Raw genomic sequence first — 26547 nt, forward strand, 5'->3', positions numbered from 1 at the left:
CACTCCACCCAAACTAAACCACCATGCATAGCCTACAAACCTCAAAAGATCATACCAGTAGTTTGGCACAACAAGAGCATTTTCACTTTAAAATGTCCTACCCTCGATGAATCTGGGAGAAGAAAGAATATCTTCTTTTTGTCTAACAGCAGCCTCTTGTTTTCTGTTTCTGTCTTTTATAGTACATTTTTCTAGTGTTGCAGTAATAACGCCACAATTTTACCTATAGTGACACCAATATGGTTTGAATCATATTTAGATCAACTTGCCATATTCATGAGATACAGAGTTTTGGTATATAATTACTGTAACAGTTGCTTCATTTTCTTTTAAATAGCTGTTTGTTGACGTAGTGTTGGACTGATAGATGACCTTTTACCTAATTCCTTGCCGTTCATGTTCCACCATATTTCCAGGGCTGGTTGAAACTGGAATCCTTGCCTCCTCCCTTCCCAAAGGACCATTTTTTGGCCAAAGTAGTTAAAATACCCTATTCTCATTATTCTTCTTTTCAGTCCAGGTGATGTCATAATTTCCACTGAAACCCCCTAGTTTCAGAGGGGCTTATAATATTGGCCATAAAATGGTTCACTCTGCAGAAAATTGGCACACAAAGATAAAGCCATTTGACCATTTGTATAAACACAGAAAGTACAGCTTAGTGTGTTTTAGTGTCTTTTCCACCTATTGCTAATCCTTCTAACCTCCAGAGCAGCTTCTTCCATTCCCAAATGCATTTTTTTCTGACTTCCAAAAAGATCCCAATTTGGAATAAAATTAAGAAATCATTTTCTGTGTCAAAACTTCAGTGTGGTCCTCTAAATCAGCAAAGGTTGTGGGGTGTCATCAAAAAGTAAAATGCACAATCATTTCTAGTTATGCTTTGGGCATCTTTCAGCTATACGTACTGTATAATCCTATACATGATTTCAGTGAGATTCACCTTCCATGGAAATTATACACAATAATTTTAAAGGAATGTACTGTGAAATTTTAAATAAGTATGTGACGTCAAAAGAGCATGTTGGGACATGCAGTAGTATAAGATTTTTAGAAATAGCAACCTTCTGCAAGCCTCCTATGCTAGTTATTTGTTATGTATATAATTAAGATTGCTTACTATATTGTATGTATATATTGATATGCAGTTTTTCCTTTGACTCTATGTTGTTAGTGGCTGTGGGAAGTCCATGTGACCCAGATCTGAGAATGTTTAGAGTGAGACTCCATTTTAGAATGCATTTGTATCAGAAGTCAGTTGGAGTGAGTTAAGTCAGTTGGAGTCAGAAGTCAGTTGAGTTGGTTGATGTCAGTAAGAGCAGGAGTATAGTCAGTATGCTGCAGTGAGGTGTTAGAGTATAAGTCGTATAGTATAGTTGAAGTATTATTCAATTAACATGAAACCATGCAGTTTGTAAGTGAATCAACTCTGTTAACTTTTAACAAAGACTACTTGTTTTTTGGGAAACTGGAATAACACTTCTGAAGATCTGCTATATATTTTATGCATTGGCATATCTTTGTTCAAAAACAACGTTCAAAAACAGTTCAAAAAGAAAAACAGGAATATCAGTCTAACAGCTGAGTGTCAGAACCCTGCTACTAAAGCCTGGGTATGGCTCTGAGTTTCAGGGTCACTGACAATGTGGACTGATAAGACACCTGCATCTCGGGATCCCGAGAAGAAACGGCTGCTGGACTTGGCGGGGAAACTTCGCGGGGTTTTGTTGGGCGGGAAATGCGTTTTCAAATGAGGGGGGAGGGTATATAAAGGAATGCTGGCAGACGCCTCCCATTCTTGGCTTTTTCCATGTCAATGTTTCCTGCAGTAAACTTTCTGGTGACAACACAGCTAGTCTCGTGTATTCATTCAGGAGCGGCTGTAGTGAGCCGACAGCTGAGAAGCCTAAATTGCTTTGGATGAATAATAATAATAATAATAATAATAATAATAATAATAATAATAATAATAATAATTTTGTACCCCACCACCATCTCCCCAGAGAGACTTGGGGCGGCTCACAGATATAAAACCAGCATACAGTGATATCAAATACAAATATCAAATACGAAAACACACAAATTTAAAAGGCATTAAAAAAATCAAAATAAAAAAATCACAATCATAAAACACATGAAAAACAGCAATAAAAGCATAAAATGAGCCGGGCAAAGTGCACTGAGTGAAACTTGTAAACAAGAAGGAAGTTAAGGTGCTACAAGGTCATGGGAAGAACTTTAAACTGGGGTGAGCTCTGAGGCTATGTCAAGGAATTAACCAACAGGTACCACTGGTCAGAAGAAATCGCTAGTACAAGGGTTTAGCAAACAGTGGGCGGTACTTCTTCAAAGGCCTGTTTGAAGAGCCAGGTTTTCAGGCTCTTCCTGAACACTTCCTAGGTGGTATTTACCACTAAGGAGAAGATTGACTCAAGCAAGTTTTTAACTCTTCTCAGAAATATCATACTTTACAAAAAGGTTACGATCTCTAACAAGGTCATGCCTTTCCAAAAGGTTATGATTGTTCAAACTATTATGAATGCCAATTAATCTCTCTGGAACACCTTGCCACCTGAAGTTCGTGCCCTGTGGGACTTGTTGGCCTTCTGCAGGGCATGTAAGACACATCTGTTTCGACAGGCTTTTTAGTTGTTGATGTTTTAAAAGGTGCTTTTAGGACGTTTTTAAGATGTTTTTAAAGATGTTTTTAAGATGTTCATTAAATTGTTGATTTTAGCCGGTTCTTGTAAGTTGCTCCGAGCCCTAGGGGAGTGGCGGCATATAAGTTTGAAAAATAAATAAATAAATAAATAAAAGGGTCATGCTTTCAAAATGCCTTTGGAGATTCCTGATTTTCCCATTAGATCAAGGGTGAGAAACATGTAGTCTTCTGGAAATTACTAATGACCAACTCCCAACATGGCTGACAATAAGGCATACTGGCTATGGTTGATGAGAATTGAAATCCAACATATAGTGTGACAGAAGTTCCTCACCTCTGTATTGGAACTTTCTTCTCTCCTGTTAGGTCATCCCGTATGTGGATGCAATATTGTGTCAGATAGGTTGTGTAACATGTAGCCCTTCATAGATCCTACTGTATGTTACATATATTTTCAATGCCTTATTCTGCACCATCTTCTGATGCAGGCCATGTTGGTAAAGCCATCACTTTCCTTTTTCTTACCTTAAGGAAGTTGAAAAAATATGCAGTCCCACATAAGTTTTAATTATAATTACTATAATAGCTGTGATTCAGATACTTAGTTTGAAAGGACCACAGCTCAGTGAGAGATCACATTCTTTCGAAGGAATAGGTTCTGGATCTGGGCGCTATCCTATCCAAATGGACACCCTGGAGCGTCATTGACAAACTATTTTGACTCATAAGAAAACTTTTTTCAAGTTTGCAGTGGGATTGTTCTGTATTCTGTAGTTATATTCTTCTACATCTGTGAGTGACCTTTAAACCAGACATGGGTTTGTGAGCATTTTTAATTATGAACATGCAACTGACCAGGTCTCTGTTTACACAAAACAGAGCCAGCCCCCCTGTTCCAGAGTGGAACTTTGGTTAGGGGTGGATTAAAAACAGCTTAGAGGAGATTGTCTGTGGGGAAATTACAAAAGACCTCTGGTGATGAGGTCTTTTATTTGAAATAAACAAAAAGATATAACAGTCTGAGATAGTTGAAATACTCACTTCAATCTAGTTTTGACTTTGAGCTTCCTCACTTGAAATATAATAGTGAAATGAAAAGCTGTTTCATGTATGCCAGAACACATGTAACAGAGTGTGACTGAAAGCAACTTCTAAGAGCGATGATGAGTAGGTTTTTCAAAGGGGCTAGTAGTACTTTCATAGGTTTTGTTAGCAGAATTACCTCATAATATATTTCCGTAAAGTATTCATCCTCATGGAATTCTCATGAATCCCAGGTAACGAAGATTTATCCAGTGAGTGATAGGACAATCTTGAAAATGTTTATTTATGAGTAAGCCCCACCGGTCCAGTTACAATATACAAGTAAAAAAAAGATCAATGGCCTAGTCTCGTGCTATGATATGGACTGGTAGATGCTATAGTTGTGGGGATTTTGTTTGTTTGTTTGCTTAGCTCAGGGGTCCCCAAACTTTTAAAACTGGGGGCCAGTTCATGATCCCTCAGACCGTTGGAGGGCCGGAATATAGTTGGCCAGGTGGCCACCAAGCAATAATAATAATAATAATAATAATAATAATAATAATAATAATAATAATATTTAGCCCAACCCCTTTTTGCCTTTGTGCACAAGCAAAGCACCCCTGACAGATGGCCTCCCAGCCTCAATGTTAATAATAATAATCACAACAACAACAATAATAATAAAGAGGGTTGGAAGAGACTCCTTGGGCCATTTAGCCCAACCCCCTTCAGCCTTTGTGCCGTGGGGGCCAGATAAATGACTTCAATGGGCTGCATGTGGCCCCGGGCCATAGTTTGCGGACCCCTGGCTTAGCTGAACCATATAATGTTTTTTTCCATTGCACATGTCAGAATCCAAAATCCAGGCAAACTGTTGGGAAAGGGGAAGGAAGCCAGCAAAGCCATGCAAGCAGCAGGAAGGGTAGGCGCTGGGTTCATCTGGAGGGCAGTAGGAAAATTGCCAAGGCAATAAGAACAAACTAGGGTTTCAGGAAACAGCAATAGCAAAGCAGGCAATCTTTGTCCAGGTGCCTTCACAGCATCCAGTCCAGATTCTAGCTTCAGAGGGGGAGTTTAACCTGGAGTCCTAGAAGGAAAAAAAGAGTTACATTTCTTTTCCTTGCTTGCTGTGATCATGATAAAACCATCTCTCCCCACCACAAGTTGATACTTACAGTTAAAAACAAAGATGCGTTTAAATTTAATTTATAGTTTGATCCTCCGTTTATACTGTTAGCAGAACAGTGGTAGCTTTTTTTTCTGTATGACTTCAGGTCTTATTTTATTTGTATTCTGCTTTTCTCACAATTGGGACTCAAGGCAGTTTAAAAGGTAAAGGTTTCCCCTGACATACGTCCAGCCATGTCTGACTCTGGGGGTTGGTGCTCATCTCCATTTCTAAGCTGAAGAGCTGGCGTTGTCCGTAGACACCTCCAAGTTCATGTGGCCGACATAACTGCATGGAATGCCATTACTTCCCCCGGAGCGGTACCTATTGATCTACTCACATTGGCATGTTTTCGAACTGCTAGGTTGGCAGAAGCTGGAGCAACAGCAGGCGCTCACTCCGCTCCCGGGATTTGAACCTGGGACCTTTCGGTCTGCAAGTTCAGCAGCTCAGTGCTTTAACACACTTCGCCACCGAGGTTCTTTACAGTAAGGTTAAACGAAGATTCGAGAAAATCCCTGATGATGAAAAAGTTGTAATCTTTCCCGTTAGCTACCATATCATATTAAAACACCAACAATATCAAACAGTATTTTTTTTGAAGTTGCATATGCACCAATTCAGTTAACTTTTTCCATGCTATCCACCAAATGCCTGTTTGGATAAAAATATCATTATCTACTAGGGTAAGCACAGTAGGGAGGTACCAGCCTAGCTGCCCACAACCTCAATGCAACCACTGAGAAGTCCATCTAGTGTGGCTTTGGCAGCCAAACCTGTGGCACTGGTGATGTTCAAGGACAGCAAGGGCAACCTTTGGCCTTTCAGGTGTTTTGGACTTCAACTCCCATGATTCCTAATAACCAGTAGGCTTTTAGGAGATGTGGGAGTTGAAGTCCAAAACACCCGGAGGGCCGAAGTTTGCCCTTGCCTGCTTAAAGATCTCAGGACTTGGGCAGGTTTATATGGGGAGATGTAGATTGTCAGATTTAAAGACATTATAGGTTAATACCAGAACTTTGATTTGTTCTTGGAAATGAGTCTGTAACCAGAGAAGTTGTTTCAATAAAGCAGTTTAACCATGTTTGCAGGAAAATGGAAAGTACGAACTGTATATCTGAAGGCTGCTGCCACTCATAAAATTGCCAGTTTTCATGCACAAAGAAAAAAGGTATTTAAGAGGTCATTTTTCATTCTTTTGCAAGTCATTTACACAGGAGAAAAATAATACTTACCTCATCTACAGTTTTACATTTTTGGCAGGAATATGATTTTTTTTAAAAAAATTTTTTTACAGTTTTAGGAAAAAAATATTTTTACATATGTGTTGGGATTGGGGTAAAATGAGCTGACTGGCTGGCAGTGCAGCAATGGTGTGTTGCCATTTATGTATTTCAGTTCATATTACTAAAGGCAATCGGGGTTTCTGAAATGGAGAGTCTCTTTCAGAACTAATGCGTGTTTGGTGGGAGATGGTGAAATATCATGGCAAAGGGTGTTGCCTTGTTGTTTTTGCCTGTAAAAATGTTAATTATATTCAGTCAGTGGCTGTCATTTAGTATCCCACACACTGGTAATCTAATCATTTACCTTTCTCTCTTGAAGAAATATTATTTGGGAGTCTGAGAAAAAAGAGAGACCATATGGTTGAGGAACAAATAGTCTTCATTTGGCATAGAACTCTCTGCATTATTGTTATAAAGCATAATCCAACTCACTTTATGGAGGGGGATCAGGTTTAGTGGACGTATTGGAGTGTAAGATAGATAATTCCTTAGATCAGTGGTTCTCAACCTGTGGTCCCCAGATGTTTTTGGCCTACAACTCTCAGAAATCCCAGTCAGTTTACCAGCTATTAGGATTTCTGGGAGTTGAAAGCCAAAAACATCTGGGGACCCCATTTTGAGAACCACTGCCTTAGATATAGCTCATGTTGTCAGCCTCACTCTGATCTGCAGGATTCCCATTATTCAACCCCTAAACTATTCCCTGTGCTTTTGGAGTCAATGGCTCCTGGAGCAAGCAGTGGCCCTTCAACTGAAGAAGTGCTGCGCAGTGGAGGTGGAGCTGGTCACCTGGTTAGAGTTGCACCTCTGTCTAGGCCTCTCAGGTGAATATTTCAGTCTGCTTGTATGATACTTTATCTGTAAGTTTGTCTAGAACTATCCAAGGTGCTGATTACTTTATTTGATCTTGGCTTGTTGCAACATGGTCTCTGCTTTGCTTGATTTTGCCACATTGGAATCGTAACCTGCCTCAATAAAATGACAACTCTCAAACTGGAGAATCCCCTGCCACAGAAACCTCAGTAGGCTCCTCTCTGCTAGCCAGCAAAGATATTTCTGTTTACTATAGCCTGTGAGCATTAACTGTCCGATGCATAAGGTTTTTTTCAAATGAGACATGGTATACTTAAGTTGTCCATCCATATTTGTGGATTTGATTATTTGCTGATTGCTGTCTCTGTTGCTGTTTTTGCTACTGCTGCTATATATATTAGTAATTCCTCCAGTGCAATTCTATGGTCAACCACTGCTGGAAGTTGTGAAATGGTTTGGGTCACATATTGGGCAAGATATAAATAAAATAAGCCTTGCTTGATATTTATTTATTTATTTATTTACTGCCTTTATATCCTGCCCTTCTCACCCCGAAGGCGACTCAGAGCGGCTTACAAATTTTATGTACATACAATATATTATATTATTAGGATAGCACAATATTCACATTATACTATATTGTACTATACCACTTTATTGTAATATTATTAGTAATATTACCTGTAATATATAATATATAATTAATATGATTATATTGTATAATTATTAGTATTATAGTATTATATTGTATTACATTATATTATTATCAATATTATGTATATACAATATATTATTATATATTACTGTATTTTATATTGCATATTATATACAATATACTGTATACAGTATATATATATATAATATATTATATTATTAGCATAGCATGTTACTGGGGGGAGGGACACTCAACTGATGGTACAGTAGACAAGATGGAACTGTCTTCCTGGTCCGCCCTCTTGGCTCTGGCCCCAGAGCATCAGGTGGTGATGGGGGGAGATGCCTCCAATTGATGGTATAGTAAACAAGATGGAACTGTCTTCCTGGTTCCCCCTCTTGGCTCTGGCCCCATAGTATCAGTTGGTAATGGGGGAGGGGCCTTCAACTGATGGCATATTATGCAAGACGGAACTGTCTTCCTGGTTCCTTCTCTTGGCTCTGGCAAGTTTTATATTGCCTTACTAAACAAACCCTGAACTTGACTTCACTTTCCTTGTTAGAACTCCCAGATGTTCCATAATATACATCCCCTTCAGCTGCACCCTATCTAGCTGCTGCACATAGAATAACTGCCCTGGAAAGAGAAATATGATTGCTTGGTCCTGTGTTAGAGAATAACCTCTAAAACATATCCTTATAATCTAAACACTGAAGCTCTGAGGTTTAAATTTCACTTTATGCTCTTCCCCCATTGCCCAATACATTTCTTTAATTTCTCTTCTCTACATGAGTAATTGTCAGTCAGTGATATGGCATAGGAAGAACTGCTGCAATTGAGGCAGTCACTTCCCCATTAGCTGAAGGCAACATACCTATTCACACCACAGATTTATCACACCATGATTCCATTTTAACTGCCATGGTTCTATCCTAAAACCTGGAGGTTTTTGCTTGATCAGAGGTACTAGAGGAGCTTTTTGGTAGAGTATGCTGAATGCCCCCTCCCTCAGTTGCCAAGCCCAGGATTACATAGGATGGAACTATGGCAGTGAAAGTAGAAGAATTGTGCTACAAATATGTAGTGTGGATGGACTCATATCTTCTTGACAGTGACATTGGGCAAAACATGTATGTATAGGTTTGTGTGCATGCATGTGCAATGTTTCTCTACAACCCATGCCATTATAAATATTTCATGTGTCCCATAATAGTCATCCAGCCACATGACCTTGGAGGTGTCTATGGACAATGCCAGCTCTTCTGCTTAGAAATTGAGATGAGCACCAATCCCCAGAGTCTGACATAACATGCCTTAATGTCAGGGGAAAACCTTTACCTATGCACCATAAGAAAAATTGGGCAACAGAGAGGGAATTGTAGGCAATAGTAGTAAAGGAACAAGGCAGATAACTTAAAAGCGATGTTTTTTTTAAAAATCTGTTTTATGTTATTGGTGTTTTAATATGATAGCTAATGGGTGTGTGTGGCCCCTTCCACGCAGCTGTATAAAATCCACATAGAACTGGATTATATGGCAGTATGAACTCAGATAATCCAGTTCAAAGAAGATATTGTGGATTATCTGCCTTGATATTCTGGGTTATGTGTGTGTGTGGAAGGAGCCTGTGTGTCTGTGAATTAAAAGCAGGGCTTGGCTTGGAATAGAAGTAGTCTTACATGATTCAGCAAGACAGCGCCAAAGGATAGTATAAAGGACTAGCTTTTCCCGGCCACACGTTGCTGTGACTTATGGGAATCATTTGTTGGCCAGGTGGAATAGCAGTGAATAGCCTTGCAGCCTCAAAGCCTGGCCGTTTTTCTGGAGTAGCTGGAGTAGCACCCTCAAACAAAGAGCACCGCTTTGAAGCCTGGCTACTTCCTTTGTAGGGGAATCCTTGTTTGGCCAGCTTGAATTGCACTGAATAGCTTTGCAGCTTAAAGGCCTGGCCGCTTTCTACATAGGGCATCCTTGCTAGGCCAGGTTGAATGGGACAGAGTAGCCTCATGGCTTCAAAGCTTGGGGATTTTTCATCTAGGGGAAATCTTGGTTGGCCAGGTTGAAAAGCACTGAATAGCCTTGCTGCTTGCAAGCCTGGCCGCTTTCTACCTTGCGGAATCCTTGGTTGGCCAGTTTGAATAGCAATTAATAATCTCGGTGTGGCAGGTATGAATGCTGTAATTAGGCACTTTGATTAGCATTTAATGGCCTTGCAGCTTCAAAGCCTGGCTGCTTCTTGCCTGGGGGAATCCTTTGTTGGGAAGTGTTAGCTGGCCCTGATTGTTTCCTTTCTGGAATTCCCAATTTCCTTGCTTTCAGAATGTTGCTCTTTATTTAATGTCCTGGTTTTAGAGATTATATTGTTCTGCATTATTATACCACAGTAATTATTTCATATTATACAGTATTTATAATCTTATATTATCTTCTTAGAACTGGATTATATGAGGCCCCTTCTACACAGCTGTATAAAATGCACACTGAAGTGGATTATATGGCAGTGTGGAGTCAAGATAATGCAGTTCAAAGCAGATAATATAAGATTATAAATGGGTTATATAGCTGTGTGGAGGGACCTTGAGTCTACACTGCCATATAATCCAGTTCAAATCAGATAATCTGTATTTAATAGGCAGTGTAGATCAAGCCTAAGTGCACTCTGCATATGTCCTGGGCACCATTTTAGCTGAGTGAGTTGCTAGGATACGAAGGGGGTGGGGCCTAAAAGCAGCCGGGGGGGGGGGGGGGAAAGGCTCTTGTGTAATTTCACAGGACTAGGACTATTTTTCTAGGGATTTTTTTTATTGAAAGACATATTTTGGATGTGGCCAAATTTGGTGTGATTTGGTTCAGTGGTTTTGTTGTTTACTCCATAGTAAAACGAACATTGCATTTATATATATGTGTGTGTGTGTGTGCGTATATATAGGTTCCTTTCATCGGGGTATTTTAATCTAATGATTTTATCTTATATTGCTGCTATAGTCCCCCCCTCCTTTGAAGCTGACTGAATTGCATTGGTAGTTATTTGATATTATTACTGTTGTATAAACCTTTGTTTTAACTTCTGTTTTATCATCTTAATGTATTTGCACTGTTACTTTTGTAACATTGTGAGCCACCCTGAGTCTCCACGGGAGATGGTGGCGGGGTATAAATAAAGTTTTATTATAATGTGTGTGTGTGTGTGTGTCTGTATATGCATGTTAGTGAGCATATATTTGTTGGAAAAATTTCCAACTGGTAAAAGCTAAGATCCTAAATTTGTTAGCAGTGTTTATTAATCTTACATGTTATTCAGCCTTTTCCTCAAGAAAGTCATAGCCATCAACATCTGTGTGCTAAGCTTCTTTATGTTCTCTAGGACCTGAATCAGATTTCTTTCACAAACTAATTTTGTCTCTTCCTGTTATTCCTTTTTAAACTATACTTTCTGCTCCCCAAATCTGCATTGTGTACTTCACGCTAAGAAATTGGGAGTGGATGTGGAATCTGCTATAGCCTCGGGTTTTTAAAATCTTGGATTTTATCCTTGTGGGCCTTTTTGTACTCTTTATATGTGTATATTTGTAAAAATGATTAAAAGCAATAAAACATTAAAAAATAACTCTCTCATGCTGAACATCCTCCAAAAGTAAACATAAACAAAACAAGAAGATATTGCTTATCTTGTGATATTTTCTCCCAGACAACTAACAGAAAATCATTCCTCAAACTTAAAAAATAAATACCTTTTTAGCCAGTACAAGAAGTTGACACAATGCCATATGGTGGAGAACAGATTGGCCAACTTCTAAGAAAGCCACACATCAAAATGGGGCTGTGATTTGTGATTTTCTAAATCCCCTCTGTGTCCTGTTTGTGCCTCTTTAGCTGGACAGATCTACTATTTTGAAAGCCGTTATTCAGCCCTGTGCTTCCAAAGATTTTTGGCCAATTAGATAATTGTGTAGGTGCCTCTGTGAAATGGATGCCATGAGGGTTTTATTCATATCAAAATGGCTACCATAGCAGACCAAGCATCATCTGACACTTAAAACAATTAAGAATCTAGCAATCAATTTACTTTAACAAATTGAGTGCAAGGATAGGAATGGGGTCAGAGCCTCAAAACAAAAATATGTCTCCTTTGAGCTTTCTGCTCTAAAAGAATGTCCATCTCACAATATGGAAAACCCAACTTCCATAGAAGGAGGTTGGGTAAATTTGTCACTCTCAGATTTGTGCGTGCATATCTGCTCTCCTTCTCCAGAAGTTTCCAATGGCATCTACTCTCCTTGCTCCATTTCTCAGTCTTGCACTTTTGTCCCAGGCAGAATTGACTATGTTTTTAAATCTTTTAAAACATAGAGTTCTACTCTCTTAACACAAAGGCTCTAGAGCAGTGGTTCTCAACCTGTGGGTCCCCAAGTGTTTTGGTCTACAACTCTCAGAAATCCCAGCCAATTTATCAGCTGTTAGGATTTCTGGGAGCTGTAGGCCAAAACATTTGGTGGCCTGCAGGTTGAAAATCACTGCTCTAGAGAAAGCTGTACATTAAAGTTTCAAAAGTAAAATGAGATCTTGAGAAGAATGGAACTCGTGAAAAAATAAAATCATTTGTATTTTCCCCCTTTCTTTCAAGTACAGTAGAATTCCGGTTAACCGAGTTCCGGTTAACTGAGAGTCGCATTATCCGAGGCGCGGGGACTTGGCCAGGCCGTGCGGGGAAGATGCCTCAAGGGAGGGAGGCAGGCTCCGGAGGAAATACCAAGAAGTTCCAATTGAAGATTTCTCACCTGGAGCTCAAAGGCTCCCACCAGCTGCTCAGAGGCAGCGGACAGCAGGGCAGGCTCCATGCAGAAGAGGGCGGGGAGCTGCAAGGAGGCCCAAGAGGAAGCTGCTGCTGCAGCTCGAAGGAAGGAGAGGGAGGAAGACTTTTCTTTCCCTATTTCTCTGGCTGGAAGATGCGAAGGAGGAGGAGGCAGCGGAGGGGGAAGCAGAGGCAGCCATGAGCACGGCGGCGGCAGCGGTGGCTTCCTCTTGGGCCTCCTTGCAACTCCGCGCCCTCTTCATGGAGCCTGCCCTGTCGTCAGCTGCCTCTGAGCAGCTGGTGGGAGCCTTTGAGCTCCTCAAAGGTGAGAAATCTTCCATTGGAACTTCTTGGTACTCCCTCAAGGCACCTTCCCCACTATCCGTCAGTTTCGGTTATCCGAGAATGGGCCCACCCGTTCATCTCGGATAACCGGAACTCTACTGTATGTTTGTTTTAAAAGTTGAGAAATAACCCCTGCTGGGAGATTCAGTTTGACAGGAGATGATAGGAGTAAACGGAACTCAGTTGATCTTTTCTGTGAATAAAGCCTTATTTCCCTGTAATCCACCAACATTGTCATACCTTTAATTCTAGTTTTGCAAAGAAATTGGGGGGGGGGGGGAGCATGCAAATGAAGAAATCACAAGAGGCCAAAAACCGACATGAGAAACAGAGACTATTTGTCACAAACTGTCCACCTGTAGGGGTTATATAGCCAGGACAAGGTATCATCAGTGTTGAATTTTACTACAGAAAGTTTTTCTTGTCTCACATTTAGTATGCTTTGGTTCAAGATGGAACTAGGATGTAATAGCAATTTTCATGGGAGAACAGCCAAGGCATAATTTGTGGACCAAAAATTGGGTATGTCATTACTGGAGTTTCAGATAAACTTTATGGGCATTTTGGGTTGGTTACCTTACAGAACATAGTTTAAGGTATCACAGCCATAAATTACCAACTGGTTGACTATCTCAGCCTTAGCAGCACTTGTATTAATATTCAGCTAGCTTTTGTTAGAGAATTATTGTAGTATAATCAATACTATCTTTCAGTCATTTTCTGAAGATTTACATTGTATGTTATTCAAACAGAGAATATGAACTATCCTGTTACAGAATGAATTTGCCTTTGAGATGGGGTAGAATGAGTGAGGAAATGAAGGCCAAGAAAGTGGAGGGAGAAAAGTCTCTTTGCTGTGTGTCTCTCTTCTCACGTGATGCACATGTGATGTTCAGGTGGTCCTTATTTTCCAAACAATTATTTGCAAAGGTGGCCATGTCCTAGTTTACAAGGAAAGACTGCTACAGGATTTTTTATCACAAACTATAAATAAAGGTGGTCAACTCTTTAGTGACATCTAAGTCATTACTAAAGGCATTTTGAAAAAATAAAAACTTACCACTACTGTTAGAAAGATTAATTCCATCAAAGTGATTATTGGGTTTCCTGCTGATTTGGAACTTCAGAATGGCACAGCTCTGCCTTTTTCTGGGGTCGACCTTCACACTAAAGTGAGCAGATGTCTCAATGAGGTGAAAGACAACAAGAGAGCATTCATCAGGGAGTAGTTAAATCACAGCAGGCTTCCCAGAGAAAAATCTAAGACAGATGTAGATCTGAGTTCTCCTTGTAACCATTTGACTGTAAAACCCAAAACACTGTGTTTAGGGCCTCTTTAACCAGTCACAAATGAACAATTACTCTTGGATTTTTATTATTTCTTTTTCCAGGTTTTAAAACTGTCCTTTCAGAATATCCTTGGATACCAAGAATGCGTGTGTGCAAGAGAGATTCTTTGCCATTTTCCATTCATGTTTTCTAATCTCACAGTGATTGTGGGAGATGACAGAAAGTAACCCTTCAGTCACTTTAAATCTATGTGATTGCTTTTCTCTTTCTTTTATCCAATATAATTTTATTGCAGATATCTGAGTAATGGGGAAGGGTACAAGAGTGGATATAGAACAGGGGCATTTTAACATCTTACATCTTCATCTTCCACTGTTATCTAATACAAAATTTGTATATGATGTTAAAAAAAGAAAGGAGAAAAAAGAGTATGTATTTTCTAATCTAAAGCAGAAGGATAAAAAAACAAGTGTACAGTACAGTGTTTGGAAACAAAGGAGATAGAAAAGCTGAGCAATAGAAAATAAGAAGCCCAGCATTTTTGTCTGGCCGAATAAAAAGTGTAGTCTTTTACTCCTTCGTTGTGGACTCGCCATGTATCTTGTAGGTCAAATTCTGTCTGGATACTTTTTAACAACTGGGGTAAATTTCCAACCTTACTTTCTTTATTCGATTTTGAGGTATGGGTTCTGTCTTGTGTTCTGTCTACTACTGCATTGAAGTCACCTAATATGATTAAGTTATCGAATTCTTGTTTTGTGAGATGTTCTTTAAGTTCTCTGGCGAAATTTGTTTTTGAATTGTTTGGTGCGTAAATACTGCATATTAATAATTTTGTTTCTTGAATATCTATCAGAACTCCAACCATTCTGCCCTCTTTGTCCTTAAATGCTAATTTCGAGGGAATCCCTTCTTTAATGTAGATTGCTACTCCTCTCTTCTTCTCTTTTGCTGACGAGTAGAATTCTTTCCCAATCTCCGGTCTAATTAGGTGATTCGCATGTTTTCATGCAATGTGGGATTCTTGGATAGCCACCACATCATAATTTCCTTTTTTGATTTTGTGGAATATTTTGTTTCTTCTATTAGGTGAGTTTAGCCCGTTCACATTGTTCGATAGGCATTTAAGTACTTTGTCCATCTAAGATTTTTGGTGTTTGACGTGGATCTTCCCCCCTTAAGTGCTTTGTTGTGCTTTGAGGTGCAGTTTCTTTCTGTGTGAAGAGTTGCTCCAGTTCCATGTCTAGTTCTAAGTTTGTCTTTTCTGGTGAGCCAGATCGGAGCCTTTTCTTCTTTTCTTTATGTCCTGTGTCTGATTCTGTTCCTTTTTTCCTATTTTGCTCTAGTATTCTAAGGAAGTCATTAGCTTTTTCTCCTGTATTAATTTTCCATCTTTGTTCTTTATAGAAAATTGTCAGTCCTTCATCTTGTTCCCACCTGTATCTGATTTGACTTTTCCTCAGTTCCTTTGTTAAGTTATTATACTTTTTCCTTTTCTGTAAGACAGTGTAGGGTAGTTCTTTCAGAATCGCTATACTGTTGTCTTTGTATATAGTCGGTTTCTCGCTATGCCTTTTTAATATTTCGTCTCTCGTTGATTTCTTTACAAATGTTACAATGGTATCTCTCGGGGTATTGAACCTTTTTGTGTATCTTGTGCTTATTCTGAAAGGTTTGTCTAGCCCATCTTCCGCCTCTTGTTGTGAACAATCCAGAATCTGGGCTGTGATTTCTGAAATTACCTGTTTTATATTTTCGTTTTTCTCTTCTGCTATATTTCGGAACCTTAACTGGAATTCTAATTCTTTGGTTTCTAGTCTGTCTTGTCTTTGCTCAAGTTGGGCATTTTTCACCTTTATGCTCTCCACCTTTAAATCTGTTTGTTCTAGGCTGGTCTTCAATTCTGTTCTCAGTTCCATTCTTTCTTGTCTCAACTCTTTGATCTCTTGTTGGATGTTATGGATTTCTTTTTTCATCGTGCCTAGTTCTATTCTCTTGGTCGAGAATAGATATGGCATGGACATCAAAATCACTAACATCTAAAGTAAAATCGATAAAAATCCTTCCCGGATCATTCTCAGATCACTGCCCAATTGAGTTAATACTAAATCACAGGAAGAAAACCCAAAGATGGAGATTGGATGACAACTTAATTAAAAAGACAGAGAATATAGCAAAATTTAGAAATTTATTAACAGAATACTTTGAATTAAACTCCACACCAGACATCACAGAGCAAACACTATGGGATGCGGGGAAAGCTGTAATGCGGGGATACTTTCTACAACAGTCAGCATGGAAAAACAAGTTGAGAAAAGCAAAGGAAAAAGAGATAGAAGGAAAAATAAGAGAAGCAGAAGAAAGTTGGAAGAAAGACCCAGAAGATAGCAAACTCAGAAATCGCTTAGAAATGTTGCAAAAGCAAAGAGACCTTTGGGAACAGGAAGAAAGAGCTAAACAATTAAAGTACATAAGACAATACCACTTCTGCAACGCTAATAAGCCAGGTAAATGGCTAACGAGGAAACTGAGGAAAAGAAAAGAAAAGTCATACATAAACACTATAAAAACTAAAGAAGCAACGGTCACAAAAGATGAAGACATATTGAATCAATATAGAATTTTTTACAGTACCTTCTACAAACAAGAGAACATAGAAGAGGACGAAATTACAAAATTTCTAGAAGAACAAAATCTAATCAGGACCACAGAAGAGCAAAAAAGAGAGCTCAATAAAGAAATTACAGCTCGAGAAATCAAAAATGCAATCAAAGATTTAAACCCGCAGAAAGCACCGGGCCCAGACGGACTGACAGCTGCATACTACAAAACATTTGAGGAAATCCTTACCCCACACCTAAAAATCATTATGAACCAAGCAATGTCAGAATGCAAGATCCCACAAACCTGGAAGCAAGCTACGATAACAATGATACACAAAGAGAATTCCCCAGAAACGGATATGAAAAGCTATAGACCCATTTCCTTATTGAACGTAGATTACAAATTATTCGCAAGTATATTGGCTAACAGACTAAAAGAGTTCTTAAAAACCTGAATAAAAGAAGAACAATCAGGATTTCTACCCCACCGAAAAATAAGTGATAATATCAGAATGATTTTAGACTTAATCGAATATTATGAAGAGGAAAAACAGAAAGAGGTGTTATTTCTGTCGCTAGACATAGAAAAAGCATTTGACAGTGTAAATTGGCTCTTCTTCAAAAAATTGCTAAGAAGACTGGACATCGGAGCACAAATGCAAAATGCAATAGAAACAATTTACAACTTCCAGGAAGCTAAAATATTAATAAATGGAATGGAGTCAGAGAGAATAGAGATCCAGAGAGGGACAAGACAAGGATGCCCTCTATCACCTCTTCTCTTTATATCGGCTATGGAAATACTCTTAAACTACATCAGGGAAGACAAAACCCTAAAGGGGGCGGAAATTCATGGATACAAATATAAGTGCAGGGCTTTTGCAGACGACATGATGTGTATCATTGAAGATCCGATGGATACCACAGAGAAATGGATAGGAAAGGTGAAGAAATATGGCGAAATATCAGGTCTCAAAATAAATCTAGGGAAAACCCAAGCAATGACGAAAAATATGTCAGAAGACAGACAAAGAGGACTATCAGGGAAAACAGGTTTAAAAACAACATCCAAGATGAAATATTTGGGAATCATATCAACAAAGAATAACCATCTAATAAAATACAACTACGATTTCAAATGGAAAGAAATTAAGAAAGATCTAAACAGTTGGAACAATCAAGGTTTATCATTATTAGGAAGGATAGCGGCAATAAAGACGTATATCCTCCCAAGGATGCTGTTTTTATTCCAAAACTTACCAATCATTAGGACTCAAAAACCCTTTCAAGAATGGCAAAAAGACCTATCAAAATTTATATGGCAAGGACGCAAGCCGAGGATAAAAATTAAGAATCTTGAAGATGATAAAACCAGAGGAGGATTGAATCTTCCAAATCTACGTCTATATTACGAATCCTGCGTTTTAACATGGATAAGAGATTGGTTGCTCTTAAAAAATAAGAAAACTCTAAACTTGGAAGGCTTTAACCTTAAATATAGTTGGCATATACACACGTGGGGCACCCCAGACAAAAAAGAAGTAAGAACCTTCAAAAACCATATAATAAGAGACTCATTAAATAAGACATGGACAAAATATAAAAACAGGATGTTCCCCAAAACCCCAATGTGGTTAGCACCTCTGGAAATAATTTTGAAGGACCACCGAGGAAATCCGAATTGGCCAACTTATAAGGACATAGTTATAAGACAGGATAATGATCTTTTTTTAAGAACACAAGAAGAAATATAAAAACTATCCCCGTATATAACATGGCTACATTACAGACAAATAAAAGAGCAATTTAATACAGACAAGCAGAAAGGTTTTATGAGTATGGATTCAGATTGGGAAAGAATAATGAGCTCGGAAAACAAGTTAATTACAAAAATATATAAAAAATTACTGGAATGGGATACTGAAACGGAACACGTAAAGACATGCATGACCCAGTGGGCAAAGGATATTGGGAGACCAATACTATATGAAGAATGGGAAAAGTTTTGGGAAAAGAATATAAAACTTAATTATGCCTCGGATCTAAGAGAAAATCAGTACAAAATGATGTATAGATGGTACATATCCCCGGAAAAATTAGGTCACTACAAGAAAGATAATCGAACAAAGTGCTGGAAATGTCAGGAGAAAGTGGGAAATTTTTTCCATATGTGGTGGGCGTGCACAAAGACGAAAAAATACTGGACAGAAATACACAAAGAATCCCGAAAAATATTGAAAAAAGACCTACCATTTAGACCAGAATTATATTTGCTAGGGGTGACAAACACGAAATTAGGAAAAAATGAGGAAAAGATCTTAAATTATTTAGTGTGAAGACTTGATGTGATGACAGGGATGGAATCTTTTTGGATCCCACCACTGCCACCAAAATGCGAAGGATTCACCTTCTACCTCTACGTGTTCCACTTTTCTATATTATCGCTGCCACCACCTTTGAAAGATGCTTTGCTCAAATAATAAGCAACATTTGAAGAAACAGTAACTTGTTTATTTATAGCACAAAGCTTGATGGTTGCAAGAATGTTATATCTTGAGGTGAACGATGTTACTTCTGCACAGTAAGTGTTGCAAGATTTCTCAATAGTTTCTCTGAGCTTAGTATGGTATCAGCTTTATATGACTTGTTTCTTTCAGTTAGGAATACTGTCCTTCTTTAACTTAGTTGATCTGTACCCGATCAAACTTGGACTGGGGAGTTCAACTGGTTAACCCTAGTCCTCCTTGACTTAGGGATATAGCCTCAGCTCTTTAGTTATTCCTACTAAAGGCTCAGCAACTTTAATTTTAGCCCTTCTCCGCTAAAACTCTCTAGCTGCTCAACTTCCTCCCACAATCTTTTTTTTTCGATCACACTCCTTTCTCACTGAACAGAACCAACTGCTCTGCTCAACCGACAAACTCCAACTGCCAAATTCCAACTGCTAAATTTTGAATTCTAAGGCTTCCACCAGCAAGGCGAAGCCACGCCCCTTTTCCTGGCCATGCCTTAGAGGCTCCCAGCTTCTGTATAAGAATAGCTGAAATATATAACCTTAAACAGTCAACCTAAACATAGCAATCATGAATAAAACACAATGATCATGACATCTTTACATTTAGTAACGGGGGCCAGAATTGTCTTCGCAAGAATCTGGAGATCAAACCAAATACCTACATTAGACCAATGGCTAATAAAGATATGGGACATAAAGAACAAGCTGACATTCCTAATGAAGAAACAACAAGGAAACCCAATGAAAGAAACGGACTGGTCGAATTTTGAGGAATACATAAGACAAAGAATGACTGCACCAGAGGTTAGGATATAGTGACCAAAGTATAAGGAAGAGAATAAAGAAAACATCCAGAAAGAAATTAGGACGTTCGAGAGAAGAGGATCGGATACCTGCCGACCAACAATGCAGAGTTCAACAAATGAAGATTACTCACTCCCAAATTATATCATCTCACTCCCTCTACCTAACCTTCCCCCTCTCCCCCCTCCTTTTACCTTGCATGAAGTGCCCCCCCCCCACAACCCCCCCCCCCCTATCAACCCTCTTTCCTCCTCATCCCCAACCGTGATTTCCCCCAGGTTTTTTTAAAGCATTGTATTAAAAATAACCAATAAAAATTATTTAAAAAAAAAAGAAGAGAAAAGAAAATAAGAAGCCCTAATGCTTCCTAGCCTGTCTCTGCTGTCTTCTTCATAATAAAAAAATAGATTTTTGTCATAAAACTTCACATCTCTGGTAGATTAACTTTCCAGGATCCCTTGGATATCATTGGGGATCCTGTTATTCTTGTCAGTAATTTCTCTATTTAACTTTTCTTGTTTTTTCTACATCCCTGTACCACTAATTTTCCCTTGATGCTATAGAAAACCCAGTATTTTCATTTTCCTTTCTTCTTTTCGATAGTCAAAAAATGGCTGCCATTCTTCAAATTTAGAAGGATTTGGCGATTGTATAAGCCTAGTCAGTTTGTCCATCTCTGTCATGTCCAACATAAATCTTGGGTGGGGATTTCTTCTTTTTTGTCTATAGTAATCATAGAAATCTTTGCTGCAGTCACTATGTATAAAAAGAGCATCAGAATTTTATTCGGAAGTGTTACATTTTTAAGTCCTAAAAGAAAGGCTTCTGACTTTAATGGTATTTTAATTTTAAAGATGTTTTCAATATTTTTATCAATTATATTTTTGTGTTGTCGAAGGCAATTATAAATTATTATTTTTTGCTTTAGGGCATGTCCACTACATATGGTAAATAGTTCCTTCTTTTAATGACATTTCCAATAAACATTTTTTTAAAAAAAAATTGATTCCATCTTTGCTAATCTTTTTGATATCATGTTCCATCTATATAACATCTTGTAGAACTTTTCTCTTTATCATGTTGTGAATTTAATATTTGTTTTCTACATCTGTTGCCATTTGCCTAGGTGGATATTATGGTCCACGTCCTTTGACCATTAAATCATATAATCTTTGATTAGACGTACTTTCTCTAATTTTAATAATATTTTATAGACTTTTTCAATTTGTTTTTCTTTGGACTGGAAATATATATATTTCATTGCCTTTCCAATCAATGCCCATCTTCTTATCCATCTCTCTTGTCATTTATATTGAAACTATGAAGATTAGATTGCCTCTTGCTTGGATCAGCTTCATTTTATTGCCCAATTAATACCTGTTTATAGGTTGGCCATTGGTATCCCCCCATCTCTGTCCAATGGAAGGCTTATTTTTTTCATATATTAAATTTCTATGCTATTCACATACCGTGTTTCTCCGAAAATAAGACAGTGTCTTATATTAATTTTTGCTCCCAAAGATTCTCTAGGTCTTATTTTCAGGGGTTGTCTTATTTTCCATGAAGAAGAATTCACATTTATTGTTGAACAAAAAAATTGAACATTTATTATATACTGTACAGTAGTTGTCATCACAAACCAACATAACCAGACAAACTGTGAATCCTATCAAGAATTTCTTGTTGCTACCATTATTTCCATGTACAACACTCTATGGTAGGTACATTTACTGATCCTGCATGCTCTGGTGTTCTGTTCATTGGGCATGCTTCCAAACAAAATTTTTGCTAGATATTACTTTCGGGGGAGGCCTTATGTTTAGCAATTCAGCAAAACCTCTACTAGGTCTTATTTTCTGGGGATGTCTTATTTTAGGGGAAACAGGGTATTATGTAAAGTATTTTCTTCTAGTGTCAGTAATCATTTATTATCTGGCATTATCCATTATTTTATCTGAACTAGAGCTGCAGCTTCATAGTATAGCTTAATGTTTGGTAGAACCAAACTCCCAGCTTAGATTGTTGAATATTTTTTCTGCATCTATGAAAAGGAGAATGCCTTGTTTTTCACTGTGTTTATGGAAATATTCTATCAAATTGAGTATCTCGTATTTTTTCTAATTTGCCTTCCATGTAAAAAGCCTGCTTGATCTTCATGTATCCAATCATTTATATTTTTAGTCTGTTTGCCAGTATTGTAGCAAATAATTTCTAATTGTTTTAGCAATGAAATAGGTCTACAGTTCTGGACTTTTAGGGGATCCTAAAAGATCCTGTACTTTTTTGGGATCAGTGTAATGTTTTCTGCTGGCCACTTCTCTGGTATCTGATTTTTTACTATCTCAATTCAAAAATTTGTGGAGGAGTAGTGCAATTTCATCTGCTAGTGCCTTATGATAGATTGCTGTGAAGCCATCTGGTTGTGGTGTCTTGTCTATTTTCAAGCCCTTGAATGCCATAATCACTTTGTGCATTGTTATTGGGTTGTTTCACTTTTTTTTTCCTCCTCAGAGGTATTTGGGAGGTTTTGCTTTTGAAGATATTCTTGTATTTGTTCTTATATTTCTTTTGCATAATAGAGAGCACATCAAATCTAGTCTCTTTTTAATTTATTTGCCAGCCATTTTCTGGGTTTATTTTTATGCTCAAAATAGTTTTGCTTTGCAAATTTTAGGGATTTTTCCATATGATGCATCATTAACATTGAGGCTTGTTGATTAAGTTGTTTCAGCTGTTGCTGGAGTTTTAAATTTGTTAAATCTTTTATTAATTGACTTTTTTCTTTAATTTCCTCCTGTAATTAAGTCATTTTTTCTGTATTTTCTTTCTATGTATTGAATTTAGTTGGATCAATTTTTGTCTCACGTAGGCTTTACTCATGTCCCATATAATTCTCGGAGATGTTTCTGGGTGAGTATTTATTTGTGAAAATTCTTTAATCTCTGTCTTACATTTATTAAGATTTTCTTGATTCTTCAATAGACATTCATAAATTTTCCATATAAATTGTTTTCTTGGGATTGCGGTTTCTATTGCTGTTGGGCAGCGGTCTGAAATAATCTTTGACTGGATTTAAATCTTTTAAATATGATTTACTGAATTCTTAGTGATCCAAATCATAACAGTTCTTCAGTATGACTTGTGTCTATCAGAGAAGCTTTTCTGTTTCTTGATTTCATCCTATTTGTATATTTGCTTAGTCTATCTTGAGATTTACAACCAAAGGATTTGTGTGAAAAAATGCTTCTGTTTGTTAAAGAAACAACTGTTTGAGCCTTGCCAGACACAGCAGATGATGTAACAATTGTTTTTTCAGACTGATGGCAAAGTTGTACAAAGATAATTCTAATAATCTTAGATATATAATATGGAAGGACATGGTGCAATAAGTCTTGAAGCCTTAGAAGAGCATCAACAAAACAGGAGAAAGGTGCCTTGATGCTTGAGTGAATCATAGAATCATATAATAATAGAGGGCACATCTAGTCCAACCTACTGCCATGCAAGAAAAGCACAATCAAAGCACCCCTGACATATGGCCATCCTGCTTCTGTTTAAAAGACATGTGGTTTCTAAAGAAGAAAAGGTAAAGCGAAAAGCATGGAAAAACAGAACAAGATATCTAAAATGGCACATAGGGATGCCATTTTTAATTTGCTATATCTTTGATACCTGCGAAACATACAGGGGGTCAATAGGTACAGTATTGACATATTATGAAACACTGAACATAATGAGGGCTTACCTCTCAGGCAGTAGCCAAAAGTTGTTTTAAGTAACAAACCTCTTTTTATCTTGATAAGTCTTTTTAAGTGGAACACAAAACCATGTAAAAAAAGATCTAATTAAAATTTGTACTTATGATTCTGAAAATATACCTGATTTTTTTCATACCTCGAGTCGATAGGTACAGTATTAACACAGTATTAGGAGCCCCTGGTGGCACAGTGGGTTAAACCGCTGAGCTGCTGAACTTGCCAACCAAAGGTTGGTGGTTCGAATGCGGGGAGTGCGGAGAGCTTCCGCTGTTAGCTCCAGCTTCTGCCAACCTAGTAGTTCGAAAACATGCAAATGTGCGTAGATCAGTAGGTACCACTCAGGTGGGAAGGTAACGGCACTCCATGCAGTCATGCCAGCCACATGACCTTGCAGGTATCTATGGACAATGCTCTCTTCGGCCTAGAAATGGAGATGAGCACCAACCCCCAGAGTCGGACACAACTAGACTTAATGTCAGGGAAAAACCTTTACCTTTACCTAGAGTCGACATCGGGGAGATGGGAATAATGTGTGGAAATGGACTGCCACATAGGATTTCTAGGCATTGCCTAACACTTCTCTGTATTTATTAAAAATAGATCCATTACTAATTTTGCTCACCAATAACAGACTCTGGAAGGGAATTTATATCATTTATTGACTTTAGGAAAGTATTTTACAGCTCAACACTAGGGAAAACTGTTTTATTCTCATACTGCATGTTGTACTCCGATATGGGAGAAATTAACTTACTGAACTAGAAAGAATGTTGGCAAATGTGTCTTGATTAAAACTACTATCCTGTGCATTTGTTTGGCTGCTTAGATCCCCAAAGACACTTCCGAAGTATGACCTGGGTTGCAGCCTTGGTTTCCTGTCATTAACTGTCAAAGCAAGCTCACAAAAGCATATACTTTCCTTCCTATAAATAACTGTATGAAGAAAAGTATAGGTTAGTTTAGACTTTTAAAATTACATTATGGCTCTTGTTTCCATGGGGGATGCATTCTTGGATATCCTGTGGCTATGCTAAACCATGGATATTAGTTAACTATATTGAAATTAGAGATTTCTGGTTCAGGATTGCCATATAGTCATGATGGAGGACCTAGAAAATGCCTAGACAGTACATATTTTGTCAGATGTGAATAAATGAAACAAAGGATAACAGTCCCATGGATTTTGGGGTCATACTGTACCATCATTTTTCTCTTCAACATATACTCTGCTCAGAAGAATTGTCATTTCTGATATGAATCAAACTTAAAAATACCATCAGGAGGGATTGTCGAAAAATCACCATTATTTTGTCTTTTCTCATTGGCAGGCCTTGAGCAGCAGTCTATACAAAAGTGCCTCTCCCTATGGCTCCCTGAATAACATAGTAGATGGTTTGAGCTCCCTCACCGAACATTTCTCTGACATCTCTCTCTCATCAGAAGCTAGAAAACCCAGCAAGAGGCCACCACCCAACTATTTGTGCCATCTGTGTTTTAACAAGGGACACTACATCAAGGATTGCCCACAGGTAAGCACAATAAAGGTTTGAAGATGTTACGTTTCTGTGCCACATGCTGTGAAATTGGTACCTTTCTTTGGGAAAAAGAGGCAATGTGATTATAGGATTTGCCAACTACAGAGATTTCTGAATAATGATGCAACGGTGACTTAACACATCCCTTCTACCTAAGTGGAACTGATAAATCATTGAAAGCATGTAATGCTATCAGTTCTTTTTTTAAAAGATGAAAATCATATCATATTTTACAATTAGCCCTTGTACACTTCCCTTTGCTAAATACATTGAAATGATTTTACAGCTGTGCTCATTGAATGGAATCCTCAATTTAAAACGAGTGGTAAAGAGTAGGCCATAGAATGCATACTTTCCTCATGGAGCATTAGTATTGGTCAGATGGAAGCATGTGCTCTGGTTGACTTACCATCAAGTTGTATATCTCTGACTGCTGCAGATAACCCCCCTCCCATCCAAACAAAAGGTCTTGTGAACATTCCTTAATTTACACACATATTTTCCATCTGATGGACTTGGCGATCCATGAAACAATTGCAATGTCTTCTATCTTTGTTGTAAAGGTATTAAACAGATGCACACCTGACTTGATGTCCAAATTTCAATACTGTCTGTCCCTGACCTAATGCTTCAGTTATTCCCATGCCTTTACTGATAACATTGCTGAGCAGTTTTAAACCTCACAATTAAATACTTTGCACAATGTTTTAAGTTATGGAGGTGTCCTAGGGCACATCTGCATTTAACAGTTAAAACTGGGGCTTTTCTGGTACTGCTACTATAATCACATTATTTTTTCTTTCTTTTTTTAAAAAAAGTGAATGGTTGATGTTGGATTTTATAGTGCAGTTTGGTTTAGTTGTTCTTTTATTTAATATGCCGTTGTGACTGTTTTTGAGTGCCAAGTTAGTGGAAAAAGGCAAAGTACAAATTGAAAAATGCATACATAAATCCATGTGATGCGAATCATTTATTTTATTTTATTTTTTTGCTTTGGGAAACTATGTGAACGTTTTTCAGTTGCATATGGGTCTCCTCTAGTATTTTTCTATGGCAGTGTTATGTGAGATAAGTCCCATGACTAGCATGGTGTTGAAAGTTGCTTAAAGGAAGAAGAATTACATGACACTTTGAGTATTGAATGGATGCTATTTTAGTATTCCATGGCATAGCCTTGTTTCCTAAAATCCTGGCTTTCTGAAGCACAAATGTTTTCCTTTTGGTCAGTTGTGAATATATAACAGATATAGGCTACATACATGAATTAGATCTGACAGAAGGCTGATTAAGAACAAGAT

At 38.0% G+C, this 26547-nt stretch overlaps 1 protein-coding gene across 2 annotated transcripts in view; it reads left to right on the forward strand.

The window, feature by feature from the left end:
* zcchc24 (zinc finger CCHC-type containing 24) overlaps positions 1-26547 on the forward strand; it is a 187109-nt gene that overhangs the window by 37772 nt on the left and 122790 nt on the right. For both annotated transcript variants that reach the window (XM_062975865.1, XM_008120761.3), the window contains exon 2: positions 25043-25243. In XM_062975865.1, coding sequence (XP_062831935.1) covers positions 25043-25243 — 201 coding nt within the window. The remainder of the gene's footprint in view (positions 1-25042; positions 25244-26547) is intronic.

Source organism: Anolis carolinensis, chromosome 3 (genome assembly GCF_035594765.1).
Source record: "Anolis carolinensis isolate JA03-04 chromosome 3, rAnoCar3.1.pri, whole genome shotgun sequence".
NCBI lineage: Eukaryota > Metazoa > Chordata > Lepidosauria > Squamata > Dactyloidae > Anolis > Anolis carolinensis.